At 43.3% G+C, this 24,811-nt stretch overlaps 1 protein-coding gene and 1 long non-coding RNA gene across 3 annotated transcripts in view; one reads left to right on the forward strand and one right to left on the reverse strand.

Annotated features, from left to right (window-relative positions):
• The window catches only part of MYO1D (myosin ID), a 200,481-nt gene that overhangs the window by 96,994 nt on the left and 78,676 nt on the right, over positions 1-24,811 (forward strand). For both annotated transcript variants that reach the window (XM_053264002.1, XM_053264003.1), the window contains exons 19-20: positions 1,047-1,151; positions 13,008-13,121. In XM_053264002.1, the coding sequence (XP_053119977.1) occupies positions 1,047-1,151; positions 13,008-13,121 (219 nt within the window). The remainder of the gene's footprint in view (positions 1-1,046; positions 1,152-13,007; positions 13,122-24,811) is intronic.
• LOC128330730 (uncharacterized) lies at positions 652-19,302 on the reverse strand. Its single transcript, XR_008310230.1, has 3 exons — positions 19,189-19,302; positions 10,662-10,739; positions 652-1,168 (listed from the first exon to the last, which is right to left on the reverse strand). It is a non-coding gene; the product is annotated as an uncharacterized LOC128330730 (long non-coding RNA).

Genomic DNA, 24,811 nt, shown 5'->3' on the forward strand with positions numbered 1-24,811 from the left:
CTGAGCCTCAGGAAACTTAAATTTCCCATGGGCCTCTAGGGCACTTCTTTCTGTGATATGCTAGCAGTGAGCCAGGAAGGTGAGGGCGGGAAAGATCTGCCATTTCCTCCACTTCTTCTGATGGCTGGAGCAGAATGCCACCACTGCTGCTTCTCCAGCTGAAGAAGAGTGATGTGGCTTTTGATGCTCATCTCTTTTTTTGAGGTGAACATTATGAGCCCCTGAAGTTCATTTCTGGGCACAAACTTTGTGAGTTTCACAAGCATCTCTAAAATGAGGAAATAAATTCTCATTTAGACACCAGTCTTAGGTTTTCCTCTTTTGTTTTCTAAACCACTACTTCTGATGGAACTCTTTGTTGCTTTCATCAAGGTGGAATCCAAGAGTGAAAACTGAGGGTGGCTATCACCAATTTTATGTTTTTATATTCAGGCATACTTATGGGTACCTGATAAATGATTTCCGTTGGCTCTTGCACCTACCCCCCTCCATTCCCTGTGTAACGCAAATACTTTAAGCCTTGAAACTCATGTTCCCAGTGTCCTGCTATTGTGACCTTAAAATTATGGTGGGGTCCTGTAGATGCATCTCTACAATAATTTATTGAAAGGAAAGTTGCATGTGACAGTTGAGTACTACAAACTACTGCACAGAAAATAAAGATTACGCCCTATAAACAGAATAAATATGTGTGCCTCATTTGAATGTGCTGCTTGTTCTACTGTAGTTTTTCAGTGCTTTAGAAACATGGCCATGTTCTTCATGAGCCGCCTTGGTTAGAAAACTTGGATTGTAAATTTAGATGCTTCAGCTTTTGAAGACAGATTACCGGTTTCTTTTCTTCTGTATGCTTTTCTAGCTTTTCCTGCATTTCTCATGTCTATTTAAGGAATACCACTTTTAGAACTCAAGGAAAGACTAGCCTAAAATGCTCTTTTGGATGTGTGTATATTTGAAACTGTTAGCTGGTAATGATGCCGGTGCTGTGGCCCTTGTTTTAAAGATGAAGACAAATGGCCTGCCTGTCTTCCTGTTTGCTCCTCTAGAATCCAGATAACCCCCAGGCTGCAGGTGCATTCACCCCCGTTGCCAACGAGTTGAAACGAAAGGACAAGTTCATGAATGTTCTCTTCTCGTCTCACGTCCGCAAGGTAAGCACAGCAAGCAGCTGCAGAAGGATTAAAAAAGTCTCCAGACAATTAAAAAAGGGGGGCTTCAAAACAAAGGCTTTATGTGGCCAAAGTTCAAGAAAAGGGATTTTAAAATGAACACTAAAACCTGCAGTCTATTCCAAACAGACATAAGAAATACTGATGATAATCCTTAGAACATAGAAAGAGTAGTAGGGCTTAGGAAAACAGGGGGCCCAGCTTTATTTAATGACTAATAGCCGAAATAATGCTGCATGATCTCCTAAACATTGTTAGGAGTCCAGGAGTTCCCCTTGGGCTTGCATGCTCCTTCAGCCCTTCCTCTTGTGTATGAATTCTGCCCCCACTCCCCTCTTTCTTTCTTTTTTAATGAACATAGCATTGCATATTCCCCAGTTTTCAAGCTAGCCATGGATAAAAATGAGTTTGCAAAAAAAGAAAGTGAAAGAAGGAAGAAATAATGGTGGAACACACATGAGCCAATGATATGCTTCGGAGTCTTACATGTACCTGTTTAGAGGATGCTTCAATCAGAAGCTATGCTAGAAGGGACAGCCCATCTTAGCAAACAGCAAGTCTGCCATGGAATTGTCTGGAATGTAATTTTGTTCTGTTATGTAATTTTAATCTCCTTTAAATCTTTTCTCACATCCTTCCTGATTCAGATTATGAAGGATAGTATAGTATAACTGAGCAAATCTTTATTTTTTCTTCAAATAGCAAAGATTTATCTACTTTATCTCGATTTGTTCAAACTTTAATGAGAATATATACAGTACATGAGGGACCAGCATGACTTGTATGAACAGCTAATGTCTCCCTATAGGTAATGGAATCCTTCAGAGGTTTGGGGAATACAAACACTTGTGCTGTCTCTAGTGCTTATAAGATTCACTTCTCCAAACTTTGCATCCCCCAAAACAGCAGTGCTATGTTCAGAGTAAAGTATGCAGATTTAGAAGGTGTATACAAATTTGTTTCCTGTTCAGTTTGTATTCTGATTTTTCAGAATCTTTTTTTTTTCTTCAAAGAGTAAGTAAAGGCCAAATTAGACTTCCATGGGCATGCATTCTAAAGAGACATGTTTCCAACCAGAAGTGCCTCTCTTTCATACAAAAGCAGCTGGTGGGGCATATGGGGGACGATCCTGATAGAAACCATAGAGAGGAAGAGGTTCCCCTGGAGCTCTTTTCCCATTGAAAATCCCCTCTAAAGCAGCTATTTGCTACAAATAGTTGCTTCATTATTTATTGAAAAAAATAGTGATGTAACATCGGACAACTGTGATGGTGCAATTTTAAGTATATGTGCAAGTGTGCATTTGCACAACACCGTGGACGTTGCTTTAGGGTTAGGGTTAGGGTTGCCTGCAGCAACACGGATGGTTGAGAACCACTCACCTTACTCTGTGCAGGAAGTCAACTAGCTTTTATTTAGTTGCGTTATGTTTTACTATTTTAATGCCACTGGTGTGCTAGACATTTTATAGAACAAGGAAAGGCAAAGAATGGATGGGATAAGATCTGATCACGCAAATATTACATAAAGCTACTTATTTATCTACCCAGGTAACTTTGCTATTAAAAATATTAGTTGAGAAATGTACAGTGAATTATTCCTGTCTTTCTAACAACGTTCCCTTGGTCATTCCCCCCAACTTAACTCTATCTGTCTATCATATTTTTATACTGCTTGATATGTACATCTCTAGGCAGTGAGACTATTGAGTGAGAATCCCTGCCTGGACACAGTCTGAATTGTCTCATTCTTCACAGTTCACTTATAACTGATGGATACTGTCATGAAATATGATGAGGTTATAATTCTTTGTCCACACTCAGAGCTAATGTCAGTCTTGAAGACTGAGCTACAATTGATATGGTTATGAGGAGATTGGAAAACATTTCTTGTTTTGCTTCGTTGTAAGCCATGGAGAGAATTTTTTTTGTTTACAGTTTAACATTTGGTGAATTTATAGCCTGCTTTTCAACCATTATCTATCTTCCGTCTGTCAATTCATACTTGTGAATTAAAGTGTTTTGCACTGGATCCCTTTTGTGTTCTGTATTTAGCAGCTAGAAGGGTATTGGAGTAGCCTGTTGTCTTGAGAAGGGTCAGTCAACCTACCAGCCCCAACCCTCTGAAACCAAAATGTGTACTAGGCAAATCTGCCCTTAATCCTCATGTGTAAGATTCCCTTCCCCTCTACTTTCAGCCCTTTAAAAACACTCCATTTGAGTCCTCTTTCCCGGGCACCAGCATAATTTCTCTCAGCATCATTGTTCTCTTTGCTCCCTCCTTCATTTGTGCCTTGTGCTATGCTACTCCCTATGCTGAGAACTGCCCTGCTTCTTTCTTCTCATTGCCCCCAAGGCCTTTTCTCAGCAGCTGCCTGGTTTCTGGTGATCGTTGGTTTGTTTTTGCGCTCTCTGCTCCTACTCCATCCCTGTTGCACCTTTTTCAAGCTTTGTCCTCTCCTTACACAAAGAACCACTTCACACTCTGCAACATGTAAGGCACAAAAGACAGACGCATGTCCCTCAATTCACAGTGGGCAGCTACTCTCCAGTGCTTGTCACTGCATGTTGTTTTTTTAGGGACCTGTGACTATCCTTTCCACTCCAGCGTGTTCTCAGGGCAAAGGTACAGAGTAACACTGGTTTTTCTGTGACAGAGAGAATTGCTGCCTAAAATGTGAAAGATGGCAGAGGTGGTGGTGCTGCTTTTGTTCTGGGCAGCATGTAGCACGCGCTGGTGGCACTAAAGGAGTGCTTAGTAGTAAAATGGCAGCTTCCAGGTCTGGGGGATGAAGCCGAAGACAGGCTACTTTGGTACTTCAGGCAGCAAAGAGAGCAATGATGGCTTCAAGAAATGGATTATCACATGTGATGTATCTGCAGCCCTTAGATAGAATTGGTGAGGTGGGGAGAAATCATTCCTCATTCTTGACGAAATCCCGCAATATGATCCTAAGTTTGTAGTAGTAGACTATAGGTGGATTTTCAGGTTTTACCGAATGCAATCGCTGTGCCCTCTTATCTTATGAAGAAATGGCCCAGTGTATTAAGAATGGAAACTGTAATCTAAGTAGCTGAGTTAGCGGGTGAATGATCTGCTCTGCTTGTCTTAATTTGTCATATTTGGATTAGTGGCTCAGCAGCCCCATGAGTTGACAATCACATATTCTTGATATAATACCCACTTCTAGCCTCCTCCTTGTTGTTGTCTAGCCCCTACCACCAGGCTCCTGCAAACCAGCTGCCAAAACCTAGTAACCCGTGGTTTCAAAAACTTATTTAATACACTCACTGTGAGTTATATTGCTCAACAGAAAGCACATTCTCATTTTGCCCTAAAGAATGTCAGCTGATAACAAGGCAGACCATTTTTGAAATGCGTATCTTGCCAACCCACCCCTTGCCTTTCCCTTCCAGCTGATACAGCTGATCCTAACATACTGTATTTCCTTAACCAGTATCTCTCTCCAATTAGTAACCCCCTTCCAAATAAAACCTGCCATCTGGGTAAATCTCCTAGTTGTGTGTGATTCTCTCTCTCTCTAGCAATAGAAGGTTTATTGTCTGCCTGACTGTCCATAGAGGTAGCTATGGCAGAATTGCTATAGGGAGTAATATTAGAGAGCCAAAATAGTATTAACCTGCTCTGTATCAAATTGGCAATCTAACAAGTTGAGAGAGTGAAATGAATGAGGTGAGTTTATAAGAGAAGGAAGAATGGAATTGAGTCAGCTTCTAGATTCCTAAAAGGTCATTATTTCACCTGCTGAGTGACGGGTGAGATCATGGAAAAGGGTTGCGTTGGTTTGTTGCAAGACATACACAACACACACACACAAAAAAGGGTGGGGGTGGGTGAGAGCAAGAGATTATTTTTTGCTAAGCCTCATTTACTTGGCTCATTTACTCTACATGCATTTCCTCTGAGGCCAAAAGCTCCTCTGGGATGCTTATAGAGCTCAGTATGAGCAGGGGCTCCTCTTTTGTTCTCTTCATTCCCTCAGTGTCAGGGTCTCTACACACATGGAGCTGTCCCTGGTACTGAAGTTCTTATTTTCATGAAGCTCTCTGCACACATCAGAGTCACTAAACGTAGGGCCACAGTATCTGTTGCATCACCTGATCTAATAAATCTGTTACACTGTTACAATCCACTTTGTCACAATTTCAGTGACAGCTAGTGATGAATCAATTTGAGACAGATACTTGTGCCTAAGCCACCTAATGGCGCAGTGGGGAAATGACTTGACTAGCAAGCCAGAGGTTGCCAGTTCGAATCCCTGCTGGTACCTATATCAGGCAGTAGCGATCTAGGAAGATGCTGAAAGGCATCATCTCATACTGCGTGGGAGATGACAATAGTAAACCCCTCCTCTATTCTACCAAAGACAACCACAGGGCTCTGTGATCTCCAGGAGTCAACACCAACTCAATGGCACACTTTCCCTTTCCCTTTACTTCTGCCTAATTAGTTAACTGCAAAACTGTGTAATAGTGTCATAGCAGAAGGGTAAAGGGGATTAATCTTATGGGATATTTGCAGGCTCTAAGTAGGGCAGGGGTTTTGAAACTGAGGCCCCTGGAGCAAGGATAGAGAACAATAACATTGTTCTCTTGGCCACTGAAAGCTTCTCTCAGGTCACCTCTGGACTGGGTGTTTAGCTAATACTTGCTTAAATTTGCTAAACCTTTCTCTGAATCTATGCCTGCTACAAACAAACAAACCTGAAATCTCTTGAGTCTGAAAACACTTGATTTCTCGTTAGAGGCCAGAATAGTACAGTAATTGAGATTGTGTAGAGAACCAGGGTTCTTGGTAATCATTGTAGTTAGATACTCATTGCAGTATAATCACCTTTTGGAAGTGGAACATATTGCTGATGCAAAGGATAGACTGCAGAATCTGAATCTGCAATAGCCAGCAACAACTGAAGTTGTTTTTCACAGGAGATTCTTGAATTCTTGTCTTATTTCATTTTTTCACTTGTTGCAATTGTAAAAAACAAAAATGCAGACCTTATCATGACTCGGATGCACACCCATTTTAATATAACTCCCCTCCCCCTCAAATATGTGATGCTCTTCAAGCAGAGGCGTATCTAGGGAAAATAGTGCCTAGGGCAAGCACTGAAATTGTGCCCCCTGTCCAAACATCTGACACCCATCTTTCAGATAAGTTTACCATAATATTAGCTCAAAAATACAACTCAAGTTCATTAATCTTTTAATATTTCAAAAACTATTTAGCAGTGGACGTAGCCAGACCAAAAAATGCTGGGAAACTACAAATTTCAGTATGCTGGGGCTCATGAAATACCCAAATACTATGTGGAGGTGTACTTGGAAAACTAAACAGAAATGCCTGTCTAATTCTCTACTATGCATTGTAGCATCACTATTACATAAGTTTTAAAAATAAATGGAGAATTTGACCTTTTCCCAGATACTCTGAAAATAATTAAAGGATATGTAGAATAAACTGTGTCACTGCTTGGAATATATTCTAGTATTTCAGAAAGACAGTTAAAATGAGAGAAAGAGAGCAAGAAACTCCCAGTGGGCCTTAATACTAAGGATTTTACACTGATTCAAAGACAAACGCACCATTAATAGCCAGATTATTAAGACATCACATTTAACTCACTTATCACAAGAAGCAAAGTAAGAGCAAATGAATACAATCCTAGCTCATAAGCTTCAGCTCATTATGCACGAACCCTGATTCTCTGTACATAGTGCCAAACTAAATATGTGTACAGGGACTTATTTTATATTAATTTTTTTACCTGTAGCCCCTTTGGGGGGCTTCCTAAAGGCCATGGGGGGTCTGCAAAGGTTCCCCCTCCCCCGCTGGCCTCTAGGGCCTCACAGGGACCATTTGAGCATGTGCGGTGGCAATTTTTAAAAATAATTTTTTAAAAAAAATTGCCGCTGAAAACAAAATGGCCACTGCACATGCTCAAATGGCATCTGCGAGGCCTGGCATGGCCTAGGGCTTTAAAGAGGCCATTTGAGCATGTGCGGTAGCCATTTAAAAAAAATATATAATTTTTTAAAATGGCGCCCCCCTTCAAGTGGCGCCCGGGGCACGTGCCCTGCCTGCCCCACCCTAGATATGCCCCTATCTTCATGTACACTCTTAGTATGGCTCTTGTGAAATTATTCAAGGATTTCTGATTCCTGTTATAGTGCAGTGGTTAGCATTGATAATGAAAGAATGTTCATCCCTGTGGAGTAAAATTTGTAGTGGAATTTCTAGATTGCTTTTGGAGGTGGTAAAAAATAAAATAAAAAGAGGGGTGTCAACAGTGCCTTGCGTGCCCTTAAAAGCAATAAGCATCTCAAACATCATCTAGCTGGCAGCTGTTTGCTATATTGCCTTTAGTATGCTAAACCTGAAGAGCATGATGTGAATACAATGGGATGTTACGGGAATACAGAAGAGAGGCTTTTCAATGTCTCCCCTAAGTAAAAGTGCCACTGTGCAGGGTTACACAATCACATTGTACCACCCACTGCCACCAGCTAGAATATGGACTGGTGATCTCTGAGCATCTGAGGCTGGGTGCCAAATGCTGCCCCCTTCTCCTTTTTCTTACTTTTCAAGTGTAGTAGTGGTTGGTTTTGTGCACATGCACAGACTTTCCTTCCCCTGTACAGTGGCAATAGCTGACACTGTGCAATGCATGTACTCTCTTCTGCCTCCCTAATGCACCACTTGGCTGGTTATGAAAAGGGGGAGCAAGCAGTAGAGAACCAGCCCAGGAGTGCACATGAGAGGAGGTGGAAGAGGGTGCCTGTGTGCTGCACTAAAGCAGACAGCAACAGCAAAGTGGAGGAGGCGGCAAAGGGCAGTTTGGATAATGGAGGGCAGCAGAAGGAGCAGAGTAAGGTGGCAAGGAGCTAATAATCCACCACTTCAGATGAACGCCTTGGCTCACTGCATGGCCCTGGATAATTGGTTGTTTGCCAAATGCCCATCTGTCCCTGGCAAAGCTGCCATGCAAACAGATATCAGGCTTGACCCTTCCTCTTCTATAGTGCATATTGTTACTATACAAGTTTATGGTAGTCAGCAAGTGTACTGATATAGCATTTCAGAAGTACGTTTCCCCCTTGGCTGTAGTAGGCAGGAGAAAGAAAGCTGAATTCATGTTCCTGAATGTGCTGAAGCTGCGGGAACAGAGCAAATCAGGTATTGATTATACATAGAGGAGGTAGGAGTGTTAATTGAAGAGAATTGAAGCTTACTGTGTGTGTGTGTGTGTTTCCATGGTTCTGTTTGCTATAGCTGAGCTAAGTTAAGTGATAAAATGTTGCCTGTGGAAGGTAGGGCAGTGAAATGCTTAAATGTATGGCATGTGCAGTGCACTGAGTGGTGGTAGTGCTGTGCAAGATGAATGCAAGTCTCCCATCTCTCTGCTCTTGGCCAGCAGGTTCTTAAGAGAAATCACCGTTCTTTGGGTTGTGGCACCCAAGCCTCTCATTTGATTTTGAGGCTGTTCTCACGAGCAGCCAAGCCCAGGCTTAGGCCTCAAGCCTGGGCTTGGCTGCCCATGAGAACTGCCGGGATTCACGCAGATCCCCGTGACCCTGCAGCACCAAACCTAGCTCTTAGCTGAGGTTAAGGGCGCAGACCACCCTTAACCCTGCTGCCAGGATCATGTGTCAGCAGCTTGCACTGACACAGAGATGGGGGCCTAGAGCACCTGTCCCCTGGGGGAATCCCCCAGTACACCCCGCATGTCGTGTGATGCATTGTGGGATACCCGGAGGCCGGGATAATGAGTCCCAGCCTCTGTTGCTCTGTGTGTGGGGTTTTTTGGGGGTTTTCTTTTACATTTCATATCCCGCTCTTACTCCAAGGAGCCCAGAGCAGTGTACTACATACTTAAGTTTCTCCTCACAACAACCCCGTGAAGTTGGTTAGGCTGAGAGAAAAGTGACTGGCCCAGAGTCACCCAGCTAGTATCATGGCTGAATGGGGATTTGAACTCTGGTCTCCCCGGTCCTAGTCCAGCACTCCAGCCACTACACCACGCTGGCTCCCGGCAGTTCGGCTTGCGTGCAGCAGGGCTAAGAGCAGTCATCTGGGGAAAGTAGAACCCCACCTTCCTGCCTGGCCACACGTGCAATTGTGTGAATAACCCCTTTGAATTATTGATACTGGTAATGAGTTAACTGGGATGGGCTAAGATTCCTACCTATGCAGAAGTTTAAAATAGTAGGTAACAAGAGGGAGCCGTCTCTCATCCTAACCTTGTCTGACTGGAGAGCACATGCTTGGTTTAGCTCTTTAGAGGAAAAGTGGAACACAGTCATTACTAATGATTTTTCATAGTGGTCTTAAAACTGCAGGATGCTGAGCTGAGGCCTCAAGGCCTTTAGATGCTACTGGGAAATACACTTCTGAGAGGGACAAGAAGCTATTTTGACTTCAATGAACTTCATACTTCTGCTTTTATGGCTTTCCACTATGTTCTAAATTCTGTTGCACCTATTTTATATATTATATGAATATTATATGAAATATTACACTGATATTTTATATTTATGTAATTTATGTTTGTCAAAAATCACTTTGAGCAGATTTTTTTTCCTTGGAAAGATAGATATAGAACTCTTTTTTAAAAAATGCCCTATATCTGACTGAAACCTTCCAAAGAAATGAGACATCAGAGCCATGCAAGGCAGCTTTCTTCATTGTTGGAATTGCTCTTCGAGGCTGGTAGATCATGTAAAGGTCAACTTCCCTGTAGTTTGTATTATTTATTTATCTTATTTATATACTGCCTGATATCTCTCTCTCTATAGAGAGAGTGACCCATATATGGATAAAAGATGAACAACACCCCCCCCCACATCTAAATTCTTCATCTGAAACCAATTCCCCCCTCCAGCCCCCCTTACAAGACATTGATGGGGAGAGAAAATCATTCTGCATTCCAAGCCATTCCTGAATTCACCTTGCTGGAATCTGTAGAGGTCGTCTTTTGTTCCTCTTGCTCCTGCTTTGTGCAACCATGTGGAAAAATATGAAGGAGGGCCCAGTTCAGATGGAAACATGCAGGAGGCAACCCATTTTCAAGACTGTGCTTTGAAATGTATTGCTTTAATTCCCTCTGCCCAGCTGGGTGTCTGTCAGCAGCAAGTGGGGATGAAAAACTGATCTAATGGTGCGTGTCTAGGCAGGAGAATCAATGGCAGTTTACTCAATCCAAGTGGCACCTGTAATTAATTTCAGATTTGGAGCTGCTGCCTGTAACAGCAGCAAAAAGTGGATTTCTTTTCCTGATGGAAATAATTTATCTCATTTTGGAAACTGTGAGGAAGCACTGCATTTTGTGTTGCTCACATGGTACTGCAGAATGAGTGAAAGGGTAATTTAGAGATATGGCTCTTCTGCTTCTTCCCTCTTGCTTGAACATATGTACGCGCATGCACACACACACACACACACAACATCCAACTAGGCTGGCCTGCTTTTTGTTACCTTCAGAATTGTCAGTTTCAGTCATGAGTCTGTTCTCAGCCAGAGATGGCATCTTTAGGGCACTTTGGATGGGGTTAGCTTAAAAAAAGAAAAGAAAACTTTTTAAATCCAACTTTTTTAAAAAAGTAGATAAAATCAAGGTGTCAATACATCAAAAATTTTTTGGGGGAAACCCAACATAGCTGCATAAATTAGCAGGAATGTTGCCCCTCCACCCCCAGCATAGTAGCCCAAAAGAAAATGCAGCCCAGTCAGCCTCCCTGAAAGCCTCACTTTAAAAGGTGACCTGTTAACTAGGTGGAAAAACAAAATCAAGAATGAACAAAATCGAGCCAGACGGGCTTCCCTAGGGAAGGCATTCCACAAAGTTGGCACCACAGTTGAGAAGGCTCTTTCTCTTGTGCTCACCCACTGTGCCTTAACTGCTATGGAAACTCAAAGAAGGTCCTGTGATATTGATTGGAATGCACTGGGAAGAATGTATGGGCAAAAGCATCCTTCAGATACCCAGGTCCTAAGCCATTTCCCCTGCTAACTGAGCAAAGAGGCTGAGTAAAGAGGTGATTCCCTTTAGCAGGGGGAGAGCAACTGGCCCTATCCAGCCCCAGCACAGCATCCCTCCAGTGGCTGTTGCTGGTGTCCTATCTTATGTTTCTTTTTTACATTGTGAACTCTTTGAGGGCACGGAGCCATTTTATGTATGTATGTATGTATTTATTTATTTATTTAAACTGCTTTTGAAAAGCGGTATATAAATATTTGTCATATTCGTATTTAGGATTTTGAAATAAGAACAGGCATCTTTAACTGAGCATGGGGATGAATGGATAGCCAGTAAAAATCGAAGAACATTGGAGTCATGTGCTCCATCCCGCCAGTCCTAGGCAACTATCTGGCAGCAGCATTTTTGGACTAACTAAATTTCTGGGTGCTTTTTCAAGGGCAGTTCCATACAGAGCTCCATTCAGATGTCCATTCCAGAGGCTATTGAAGCATCAGTTACTGCCAGCAGATTTATCATCTCCGGGAATGGCTGTAGTAGCATCAAGGACATAATGAGGTTGAAGGCAGCCCGAGGACAAGACTCGAGGCAGTGGCCTGCTGCCACCACCATCAGCCTGCCTTTGCTGGGCAGTGCCTACCTAACGCGGTGCCAGCACGGTCTGATGTCACCCCCCACTGGAGCGTGCCTCATGCCAGCAGGAAAGCAGGCCTGCCTTCAAGGGGCCCACCTGTTCTTGCTGAGATGGGGCACCTCCACTCTGGCTCGACTTTCTTTCTGTGTAGTCTTCTGAGCCCGGCCTTCCAATACCACCACCTATGTATCTCATGTTGCGATAGTCTTTGCTCACTGGCAGATCATCGTCTTCTGCATGTTTTGCAGATCCAGATTAGATTCCTGTCATCTTGGAAGGCAGAACTGGGAGTAGCTTCTGCATGGAGGAAGTGAAACAAATTCAAGACATGCTGGCAGTCAAAATCTACAGTACAGGTTCAGAGGGCCTGTTGATCATTGCTGTGGAGGGCCCCTAGGTCAATGGCAGAACATAGGCTTTGCATGCACAGGTTCAATTCTGGCATTTTCAGTCAGGAGAATCTTGGGTAACTGGCTAGGAAAGACCTCTGCTTGAGACTTTGGAGAGTCACTGCCTGTCAGAGCGGATAGTGTTGGACTAGATGGCCCACTGTTCTAGCTCAGGATAATACAGGTTCACAGAGGTTTATAAGACAGATCATTTTGTCCATTCTCACTATAGCTGCTTGAACTAGGCAGGAGCTGGTCAGTTGCTTAAAACACTGGTTTCTGGTTATGTTTTTTGGGCTCACATGCCTAAGGGCCCCATCTAGTGTCCCTTCAAGCAACCCCTTGAGTTGGTACACCACATCGGGATATCAAGGGCATGTTACAAGAGAAGCAATCTATATACCTCTTCCTCACTGCTGTTGAGATCCCTTCTACTGACCGGTTCTGGTTTGAGTATTTCCCAGAAGTGTTGGAAGATCATATTTGGGCTGACTTCATTGCAACTGAGGATAAGCTTGTGGAAGTGCTTCCCCACTTGCTTTTAAAATGTTGCCTTTTATCTCTCTTGATATAATACCACAGTGTTAACTTGGCTTCAAGGTAGGCCACTTTTAAGAAGACTCTGCTTTATTTTTAAGCCCAATGTTGATTCAGTTCTAATGTGTACCTATATCATAGCTGTTTGCAGAGTTTTGCTGCCAAATTTTGAACATTAAGAATGCAATCATTCTGATATTGCACTCTGTCCATGTGTATAAAAGTGGTTTTTGTTTTAGAAAGGAAAAGGGCTTTGATACCTCTGCGTATTTGATCATTTGCAGGTAAACCGTTTCAACAAAGTGGAAGATAGAGCAATATTTATCACCGACCGGCACCTCTATAAGATGGACCCTACAAAACACTACAAAGTTATGAAGACCATCCCACTGTATAACGTAAGTATTAGGACTGGAGTGGAGCTCTCAGTCCTAACCCACAAGTTATCCAGTTTTTTGGTCGCTAAACTTTTGAAGACCTTTGGGCTGAATTGCGTGAAGTGTGTAGGCTTTCTCCCTGTTTAGGTTCCCTAGCTTTTGTCAGTAATCTTGCACAATGGCAGGGTTTCAGGGCAGTGGGGGGCAGAATTACTTCACTTTCTTTTTTTTTAATTAAAAGGTTTTTTATTATTACAGAGAGAAAAATGAAATCTATCTCTTTAAATCAAAACATACAAAGTTTGTTTATGCCAGAAATCAATTACCAGAATAAAGTAAATAGGAAAAAAAAGAATTACAAATAAATAAATAAATAACTTCCACCGACTGGACTAAATCATAACAATCATGGAACCAGAAATCATAGATCAAAACCAGATCTCAGAAATAAGCAATGACCTTGTTGAACATTATATTTTATAAAAGGTTCCCAAATCAATAAAAAGGACTCTGAAGAATTATTCACATAAGCCGAAACTTTAGAAACAAAAGCATAGTCCCATCAGCTAAGGAGGGAGTTATGGAGGAACACCAATTAACAGCATAAAGAATCCTAGCTGCCGTAATAATATATAAAGACAATTCAGTATACTTCACAGGAATATGAGGTTTTGTCATACTTAAAAGAAAAGTTTCTGGTAAAAAAGGAAATTTGATACATAAAATTTGCTCTATTCTACAATGTATTTGCTTCCAAAATGATTGATCAATATCACATGTCCACCACATATGATAATATGTCTCTATTTGCTGGTTACATTTCCAATATTCTTTTGGAAAACTTCTATCAATTTTATGTATAGTCATAGAGTTATATACCACCGAAAAAACATTTGTATCAGTTCTCCCTCAAATTATTACTAAGGGTAAATTTTATATGTTTCTTCCATTGATATTCCCAATCACTAATATCAATTGTTTTGTTTATGTTCTGCACCCATCTGATCATACACACCTTTATTTGTTCTGTTTCAATATCCTATTTCAATAACCGCTTACAACCATACCAAGCAAATGATCTGGGGGTTTTTGAATTAGTTTTTCAAAGTCAGTCATATCCCTAAGTTTCCCTCCTTGTTGATGTAATTCATGTGAACAATTGAACCCATTTAAATATACTGAAACCAGGGAGGTTTTTGAACAGACTCCTTTATAAGCGTTTGAATAGGTTTCAGTTTCACTCTATTGATTAATAAATTCTGCAGAACACAGGATCTTTCTGCCTATAATCTAAATTTCCAGATTGTTCTTCTTCATAAAAGTATGCATTTGAAATTGATGTCAAGGGAGATACCATTGGATTTATTCTGTTCTGATATTTATCCCAACAATGTAAAAGACTATTTCTAACAGTATGTAATTGAATCTCTGAATCTTTTCTCTTTTTCTCTTCCACGTTCCTTAAGTGGTAGAGGAACACAGTGTTTTTGTTTTTGACGGTTTGTGCTGGTTCCGTTTCTCCGTCTGCTGTATGTGGCTGTATATACAGACAGCACTGTTGGTTCATATCAGTAGATTTAGCATAACACTGTAGCTAGCTTGAGGACCAAACTAGACACAACATGGGAGATATGTCATCAGGACCTCCTTTGGGGGTGGGGAGGGAGGAAGGGGCAGGCCCCACATGGCTTGTAAAGCAAGGAGTAGCACTGGAATATGTTTGTGGTACTTCACCTTTTCCCTCTTGCACTGTTTCCCCAATCTAAATCCACCCCCACCCCGAGATCTGCTATAATCTGAAGATATGGGTAACTATGTGTGTGTTTCTGGTGGAGCTAAATAGCAGCTTCCTACGAGAAGTGGGGAGGAGGGGCACAATTTAGGTAAAATGTTGGCCAGATGCTCCCTGGAGTCCCTGCAAGTTATTGGAGAGCAGTTCACACACAAGAAAAATAAAATAAAATAAAATAAAAGCACAACACATGCTTCACAGTTCTCACTCAGACCTTCTGGGTTGCAAAACAACTTGAACATAAGTGCATTTATGAATGAATGAATGAATGAAATACATAAATAAAATATACTTGTTCCAGAAGTTTTTGTAATTTTCTGCCATGAAACAAGCCACTTATAGGCCTTTTTAGATAGTTTTTGTTTTTAAAGCCAGCAAATTTTTCAGTCTGTTTTAAATTAAATATTCAGAGACTTCTCAGACCCCCCCCCCATATCAAAGCCCTATGACAAGCAATGGTGGGGGGGGGTGTGCAACCACAACAAGGAATTCACAGCCTACCTGGCAAAAGCTGTGCTGGCTGGTCTGGGTAGAGGGTCTGCTGGAGAACTCTGCCTGCCTCCTCCTTCCTGGCTTGCTTGGCCTGCCGAGTTCAGGCTTCAGGGAGGCTTACTCGGAAGCCTCTCTGGAAGCCCCGCCCACCCACCAAAGCTGAGAGGCGGGGAGAGAAAGCTCTGCAGTTTGCAGGCTGCTCTCATCCTAGGCCTCGTTGCCGATCCTAGGCCGGAGCTGGAGACAAGTGGCTGAGGGGCCCTGGGGCTGGGCAGGTGGGCAGTGGGGTGGGGGTGGCAGGAACTGGCGTGGCACCCCCTCCTCAGTGGCGCCTAGGGCACGTGCCCTGCCTGCCCCACCCCCCAGTTCCACCTGTGCTTAAGGATAACATAATGTCACTTCCCTGGTGACATTAGAACAGCTGTTAAAGGGCTGGTAACTTTATTTTTAAAAGCTGAGAAGGGAGCTATCCTGATCATAGATCTCCCCTTTGTGTCTAGTTTGACCCTGATTTGCTGTTTTGTCTGCCTTTGTGGGTTAGCCTCACCTTAATGAACACGGTGAAAAGCCAGATTCTCAGCTGGGAGTTTCTAGGCCTCGAGGGCAGAAGAGGCTTTTCTCATGTTGAGAAAGCAGCAGATTGACTGGTGCAAAGAAGGTGGGAACAGCTTTATTATCTTAGGGCTTTTTCAGTGAAGGAGAGTTTGCAAGCACAAGACTACAGTGCAGGGTGACTAGCTGAAAACAAGCATGTCTGTATAGCACCCTAGAAGACATTCTGGTCCCCTCCTCCCCCCAGTTTCCTTTCACTCAATTTCATATTGCACAATCCGGGGGGTAGCCATGTTATTGTGCTGCAGCAAAACAAGGCTTGTGGTATGTTAAAGACTTAAAGACTTAACAAATACATTGTAGCATATGGACACAAATCTGACATCAAAAAATGGCAACGGGAGCCAATGAACCACCTGCTTTAACTGGAACAACGTTTTCTTAATGTATTACGGGTGTTTTGCTTAGCAAGGCTAGGAAGATGTTATCACCAATTACTGCTCTTGTGAATTGTCACTGTGTTTACCTTATACATGTCTATATATCTGCCAACTGAGGATAACTCCTCAAAATCTGTTAAGCTTTGAAGATGCCACAAATGTTGTTGTTTTGCAAAATGAAATTATTGGCAGGTTGCTGTGCTGGATGGGTGGCTTCCCCAAGCTTTGAAACACAACTACAGGGAGCGTGTGCAAAAAGAAAACACCATTTTTTAACAAGCAAGCTGTTGGGGTCAGCTTCACTAAATGTGTCAGGATGAATGTGAGTGCCAGATCAAGCTGAAATTCCATTATATTTATAATAAGCAACTGAGAGGAATTGCTCAGATGATTAGTTCAGCCAGCCCCTCCTTCTTGTTTGTTTTATCTGAGGCATAACATTTGGTTTTGGGAATAAGGCCATTTTCTCTCATGTCAGTGCTTGATTTGAAAGCTGAAAATGTGGATAGAGAGGAACTGTTAGATGGGGCCTGTCTTATTCTGTCTTATTCAGAATAATGTCCCCTGCTGAGCAAAGAGGCTCCTTTTTAAAGTGGTGGATCTCTTTATTGAGCAGGGGGAAAGCAACTGGCCCTATCCAACCCCAGCACTGCATCCCTCCAGTGGCTGTTGCTGGTGTGTGCCTTATGTTTCTTTTTTAGATTGTGTGAACTCTTTGGGGACAGGGATCCACTTTTATTTCTCCCTGGTGGCGCAGTGGTAAAACTGCCGCCCTGTAACCAGAAGGTTACAAGTTCGATCCTGACCAGGGGCTCAAGGTCGACTCAGCCTTCCATCCTTCCGAGGTCGGTAAAATGAGTACCCAGAAATGTTGGGGGCAATATGCTAAATCATTGTAAACCGCTTAGAGAGCTCCGGCTATAAAGCGGTATATAAATGTAAGTGCTATTGCTATTGCTATATAAACCATTTTGGGAACTTTTGTTGAAAAGCAGTGTATACATATGTGTAGTAGTAGTAGCATGTTCTAGTTGCTAACTCAACTCATAGATGTAGTGGGTGGAGCGTGTGGGGATAATCCCTACTCAGTCATAAAGCTCACTCGGTGACCCTGAGCCAGTCGCACTTAATCGGACCCTAATCTACCGCACAGGAATGTTATGAGGACAAAATGAGGGGGGGCTCCATGTACACTGCCCAGAATTTCTTAGAGGAAGGGAGGATACAGTGTGAAAAAACATCTGACATGATAAACAGTGTTTCCTACATTGAAGGAACTGACAAATCCTCGGATAAGTAGGTTGCTCAGTCCCCAGACGCCTTCCATTTTGGAGCATAGCCTATCCCATTCAGCTGCTACTCATTCATCCTATATACCATCCCCCCCTCCCTAAAAGATATTCACTTCCCGATGACCATTGCTGCCCATTCCCTCCCCTGCTTATTTCGTTTATGGAATTGAAAATGCATACCTCTGTTTGAAAGGATTCTGGTGTCATGTTTGCTTACTTGTGTTGCCCACGATTTACTTGATTTAAGCCCTTACATGCACTCACAGTACATAAGAATCTGCCATAATACCGAGTCAGACCCTTGGTCCGCCTAGCTCAGTACTGTCTTCACAGACTGGCAACGGCTTCTCCAAGGTTGCAGGCAGGAATCTCTCTCAGCCCTATCTTGGAGATGCTGCCAGGGAGGGAACTTGGAACCTTGTCTGCTGGAGCATGTTGGGAACTGGCTGACTTTGCTTCAAGAACCTCTTTACACAAGATAGTAAATTTTTAAAAAATAGCTGAACCCACACAATCTGTGTGCTAGGACAGCCCCTGCTTTATTGCTTAGTGTCAGCCACCCACTCCCACTCGCCCCTTTCCCTGCTTCTCGCATGTTCCCTGGTCCCCTCCCACCCCCTTGCATCTCCTCTTCCCTATCTGCCTATGGAATCCCCACTGCCCACTCACCAATGCTCTCTTAATGGCACTGTTATGCTGGAATATTACCATCCCTGCTTGGTAGGAAAGAAAGAGGGGGGGAAAAAGAAATAAAAATTACATCGGGGGGGGGGGGGGCTTTTCCCCACTGTCCAGTACTTTTTGAGGGTTGATTCACAGCTGCCAGGTTCCATCTACCATGGCGAGGGAAGAGAAAGGGAACAGATTTCCAGGCAGCCTGATCAAAAGCTCTGGTGTGCCTATGGAGCCCAGTGTGAACAGCAGCTTTTTGTGAGGCTTTCACAAGTGTTGAAGAGAAGGGGGAAAGCTCCAGGCGTACCTTGAAGTTTGCAGATCGAGATTAGTGAAATTAGTGAAATCTTTCTAGCCTTTCCAGAGTAACCATGTTTTTTTCCTTGAGCATTTCTGAGGGTGGATATTTTGTTGCAATTAAATGTTTTGCTTAGTATGTTTATATCTCACTCTTGCTCCAAGAAACCCAGACCAGTGTACATTATCCTCACAACCGCCCTGTGATTAGTTTGGTTAGGCTGAGTGATAAGTGACTGGCTCAGAGACACCTAGTGACTTTAATGGCTGAATGGGGATTTTAACTCATGTCCCCGGTCCTAGTCCAACACACTAACCACTACACCACACTGGGTTTTTAAAAAAATGCACATAATGAAAGAGGAGAGTCTTGGCACTCGGTTAATTGTATAGGTATTGGGTTCCCCCTCCCCCTTGAGGAGGAGGTGGAAAAGCTCAATTATTTGAACTGATGGAGATGCTTGGAGAAGAAAATGGGCCATTGTTATTCAACACGTAGTGCTTATTTCTTCACCTGATATGCTTTACTTGAAAAGATGCATTTCTCTTACATCTATAAGACGAATTGGCCTTCTAATGTGTACAGGAGCTAGTCTTGCCAAAGTGCATCTGCCTGCCAGCAGCAATCACTATCATGGTTTCTAAAGCTGCCCTGTCAACATAGCAACATACCTAGGGATGGCGTTGCCATGGAGATCAGAGGCAGTCAGCTGATGTCTGGTCCTGCTGCAGCTTGTTTTCTAGCTCAGGAAGCCATCCTGTCACTTTTAACCTTTTAAAAAAGACAGTTCCAAATGGGAAGGAATATCCTTCAGTTTCTGCTTGTGGCAGTAGGAACCCCAGTGGCTTTAAGCCACTAACGATTTTTGTGCCTGGTGTTGCCAGCCATGTCATATCGATATGCCAGTCACTGAAGAATAGAGTGTTTTAAAAAAACAAAGGTGGGGGGGGTAATACTAGGTTTCGGGAGATAGAAGCTTAACTGCTAGGAATTTTTGAAAATGAATACGTTCTGAAAAATGGAGGAAATTAAGATGACTTTATCTTGTCGCAGGACTGCCTTTCTCTGCATAGTTGCTACTGCCAATTCACATGTTTGTTTGAATTTATATTGATGCAGAGCCAGTCCCCACAACAAAATGTGCCGTGTGGGTTTAGTGAATGCATTGAAGGTTGAGCACATCTCAAAGCAGTTGTGTGATTGCTTCACCACAGCCCTATCTTGCAGCAGAACCTATGATTACCTGTGCCACTACAGAGCTGCCAAAAATAGATTGGGCAGTGGTGCAGTAAATGCGGGTTGATAGCATTCTGCATCCCCAGGGTTCAGAGTAGGCAAGTGCAGTTCTGTTAAAGTTGGCTTTCTCTTGTATGTACTTAGAGGCTTTAAAAGCTAGAACTTTTTAGGGGATCAAAGCCTGGACCACCAGAATGTAGCCCCAATAGGTTGCTAAAGACCACAACAATTAGTACCTTCAGCAATGCAGATTAATTTATTTTATTATTTATTGTTAAATTTTATATACCGCCTTTCATTAAAACAAGCCCAAGGCGGTTCACACAGAAGAATTAAAACAAGACTATCAAAATACACAATTAAAATATTAAGCTAAAAAATAAAAACATGAATCTGACTAAAAGGATTTAAAATACAAGCATAAAATAACCATGCAAAATACAATATACAAAGAAGCAGCAGGAGAGACAATCATATAAAAGCCTGGGTAAAAAGCTGAGATTTTATACGCTTTCTAAAAACTGTGATGGAGAATGAGGAGTGAATAGCCACCAGGAGAGCATTCCAGAGTCTGAGAGCAGCAACAGAGAAGGCCCTGTCCTGTGTGCAGGACAGCCGAGCCTCCCTCACTGTCTGCACCCAGAGAAGAGCCCCCTCAGATGACCTTGTCAAGCGGGCAGCAAACCCTTGGGAGCAGGCAGTCCCTCAGGTATCCAGGGCCCAAACCATTAAGGGCTTTAAAGGTCAAAACCAGCACCTTGAATTGGACCGAGAAACAAACTGGTAGCCAGTGCAGCTCTTTCAAAATGGGTGTGATGTTATCCCAGCAGTCAGCTCCAGATAAAATCCTAGCTGCCCCATTTTGCACTAGCGGCAGTTTGCAAATATTCTTCAAGGGCAGCCCCACGTTGAGCACATTACAGTAATCTAGCCGTGGTGTGACTAAGGCATGGCCAGATCTGCCTTCTTGAGAAAGGGATACAGCTGGTGCACTAGCTGAAGCCGTGCCAAGGCACCCCGGCCACCGCCTCCACCTGAGCTTCCAAAATCAGAGCCAGGTCCAGCAATACCCCCAAACTGTGTACTTGCTCCTTCAAGGGGAGTGCAAGCCCATCCAGAACCAGTAGGATCTCCTCATCCCGATTGGCTCTCCTACTGACCCACATTACCTCTGTCTTGTCTGGATTCAGTTTCAGTTTATTAGCCCACATCTGACCCATCACAGCCTCCAGCCCTTGGTTCAGGACATCCACTGTCTCCCTAGGATCAGATGACAAGGAGAGACAGAGCTGAAAGCCAGCGTGGTGTAGTGGTTAGAGTGCTGGACTAGGACCAGGGAGACCCGAGTTCAAATCCCCATTCAGCCATTATATGTGGGGGGTGACTCTGGGCCAGTCACTTCTCTCTCAGCCTAACCTACTTCACAGGGTTGTTTTGAGGAGGAACTCAAGTATGTAGTACACCGCTCTGGGGTCCTTGGAGGAAGAGTGGGATACAATATGTTAAAAAATAAAAATAAAATAAAAATCTGCATATTGCTGACAACTCAGTCCAAGTCCCCGGATGACCTCTCCCAGTGGTTTCATGTAGATGTTAAACAGTATGGGGGACAAAACCGAACCCTGTGGGATCCCACATGCCAATGGCCATGGAGTCGAGCAGTAGTCCCCCAGCACCACCTTCTGGACCCTCCCCCCAAGAAAGGACCGAAGCCACTCCAAAGCTGTACTTACAATTTCCATACTTGAGAGGTGGTCTAGAAGGATACCATGGTCAATGGTATTGAATGCTGCTGAGAGGTCCAGCAGAACCAACAGGGATGCACTCCCCATGTCTAGTTCACAGCATGGGTCATCCACTAGAGCGACCAAGGCAGTTTCAGTCCCATATCCGGGGCGGAAGCCAGATTGAAAAGGGTCCAGATAATCTGTATCATCCAAGACCCACACGCTCTATCACCTTGCCCCAAAAGGAAAGGTTAGAAATAGGCCTATAGTTGTCCAAGTTGGAGGGATCAAGGGAGGACTTTTTAAATAATGGTCTTACTATCGCCACCTTGAGTCATGATGTTATCCTGCCCTCCCTTAATGAAGCATTAATAATCACCTCCATCCATCTGCCCGTACCCTCCCTGGCAGCTTTTATTAACCATGAAGGGCAAGGGTCAAGAGCGCATGATGTCACCTGCACACTGCCCTGGATCTTGTCCATGTCCTCAGGCTGCACCAACTGAAAAGAATCCAACACAATAGGACCAGATGGTACCAGAGGCACGTCTGCCAGAACTGCCAAAATTCTGGAGTCCAAATCAGCACGGAAGCGAGTGACTTTATCTGCAAAGTGACATGCAAACTGATCACAACAGACTGTAGATTATTCCTCCCCCATTACCTGGGAGGATATGCGGAGCAATGACTTTGCTACATGAAACAGTTCAGCTGGTCTGCACTGAGCAGATGCAATGGAGGCAGAGAAAAAATGTTTCTTTGCCACCCCCACGGCCACAGAGCAGTCCCTAAAATGGACTCTAAATAATTTAAATCATCATTTACTTAAATCACCAAGAGAGAGGAGGCTTATGAAATCAAGTTTCCAGCTTTCTCACGCTTGTATGTATACAAACTAACAGGTTGCCATAACAATTAAAACTTTAAATATATGCAACTGAATACTGCCTTTCTATTGCCCAGAAGCAAAATCTCTGGCAATACAGCCCATGTGCCTTTTGCATTATGAAATGTATATCTGCTTAGGGAAGCAATTGTGCCGTTCAGGATAGCTGACTCTGTACAGATGTAGGGACACTGAGCAAGACCACCTATTTGAAGACCAAGTGCCCAGAACTTTCCAAAAGCAAGGCTGGTAATTACTGGGCAGAACAGTGTTTCAACTTGACATGGAAAGTAAATGTTTATGCTATTTGGTTGAAAGTCAAAATATGTATAATTTGTACAACAATAAATACAATATATAATGCATTGTGTCATGTTTATAACGCTTGCCCTCATCCCATATTTTTGCCCTGCTTCTGCTTTCACATAGAAAAATAGTGCTTCTTCAATGTATGTCTTCATTGATTCAGTATTAAAAGGCTGAGAGTAGACTTTGTATTGAATTGAGATATTTTAAAGCAGCTGATATATTTGCTTTTAGAAATACATGAAAGCAGAACTGTTTGTTTTTTTAAAAGGTCCTTGAAAGATCCACTCTACTCTTCAAGTTATATTTCCCCCCAAGTTCTAACTGGAAGGAGAGAGAAAATTAGAGCTGAGACTTTGATGCATACCCTTTCCCAGCACCCTTATTCTGGAAATAAGAAACAGACTAAATTAAAAGTGCCCATATTTGAACATAAGATCTCCCTGAACCTTGTGACGAAGGTATGCCAGCTTGTGGCCTGTTCCCCTTGGTTAGAAGCCGGAGGTGAATACAGTATAGCTTGAGCAGACTCTTGTGCCTGCCTGTGGCAGCCAGAAAACAGCCTCTGTGTTCCTATTTTGGAATTAAACCTCTGTGTTCCTATTTTGGAATTACTTTATTTTCTGTTGCCTTGAGAATTATGAGAATTTAATTATGAGAATTATGAGAAGTCTTAATGTTCTTCTAATTTCCACTTTTCGCAAGGGAAAAATGGCAGTGAGGCGCTGAAAAGTCTCAGAGAAGCAGACAGACTCTTCCTTTTAAGCTAAAACAAAGGGCAGTCTTGAAGGCTGAGGTTTCTCTTACCTTCCATGAAGAAACTAGCAGCCAGGATAATCCAATTATAACCATTCTCTGTAGCTAGCAATTCCCATCTGAATATGCTTTTGTCAATGCTTAAGAGCATTTCAGAATTCCATTTTAATTTTATTTTAACCTGAAGTAGGCATTGAGATATTTCTGTTCTAATATCCTTCCATTGCTGAGTGGTTTTTTAAAAAACTGATTTGCTAACTTTAAAAAAAGAGATAATTTTTTAATTGCCTCATTTAAAGTTCATGAGGCAGCATTAATCTGTGGTTTTCTATTTATGGTGAAAAAAGGCTTGTGCACAGGCTGGTGGGGTGAGGAATGGTTCCCTTAAGGAGCCAGTAAGGAACGCCTTACCTGCTCCTCCCCACCCTGCTGCTTGCCCAGGCATGGCATACAGTCCCCAACTGGCCATGTGGAGCTGTGACGCTGTTCGCTGCAGCCTCCATGTGGCGTCGGCACCCGCATGGCCAGCGCACATGCGCACCAATACCACACACAAGCAGCAGGGAACAGCACTGCAGCCCCATGCAGCCGGTTGGGGACCAGGTGCCGCACCTCAAAAAGCAGCGGGGAGGAGCAGGTAAGGAGCCCCTTACCAGTTCCTTAAAGGAACTGCTCCATGCCTAGTTAATCTGGCTTGCACGCCATCGCCCGAGCCGGTTCAGCGCTTCCCAGAGGAGGCGCTGAACCAGCTTGTGCACATCCCTGGTAGCAAGCTGCTGTGTGTGGGAAGAACTGTCATGCAGAAACAGCTCTGATCTTCCATAACCGCCACTGACATGGATATAGTTATCAGCTCTGCTCCTGGATTGGTCTTGGTACAGGTTTCCAAGGAGGGCTTGCTCTTTGATCTGTTACCAAGACAGCCAGAACTGCCATTAATACCAGCAAAAGAGGAGGGCACTTCCATTGGACCCCCTCCTGCATGGATTGTAACCAGGGGTGTAGCTATAATTGAGCGAATGAGTTCAAAGAACCCGGGGCCCCCAGCTCCTGGAGCCCCCCAGATCCACCCCTCCCTATTTTCTTCATTATCTTCCTCACTCCGAGGGGCCTCCAGAGAGAAGGGTGAACATGGGCCCCCTCTACCCTAGCTATGCCCCTGATTGCAACTGCCATCAAGCCAGCTGTCTGTCTCTGCACTGATATACCAATAGCTTGGAGATTTAAAGAATGGTTCCTGGGGTTTGTGCCTGAAGAATTGT

The sequence above is a fragment of the Hemicordylus capensis genome, chromosome 6 (genome assembly GCF_027244095.1).
Source record: "Hemicordylus capensis ecotype Gifberg chromosome 6, rHemCap1.1.pri, whole genome shotgun sequence".
Classification (NCBI taxonomy): domain Eukaryota; kingdom Metazoa; phylum Chordata; class Lepidosauria; order Squamata; family Cordylidae; genus Hemicordylus; species Hemicordylus capensis.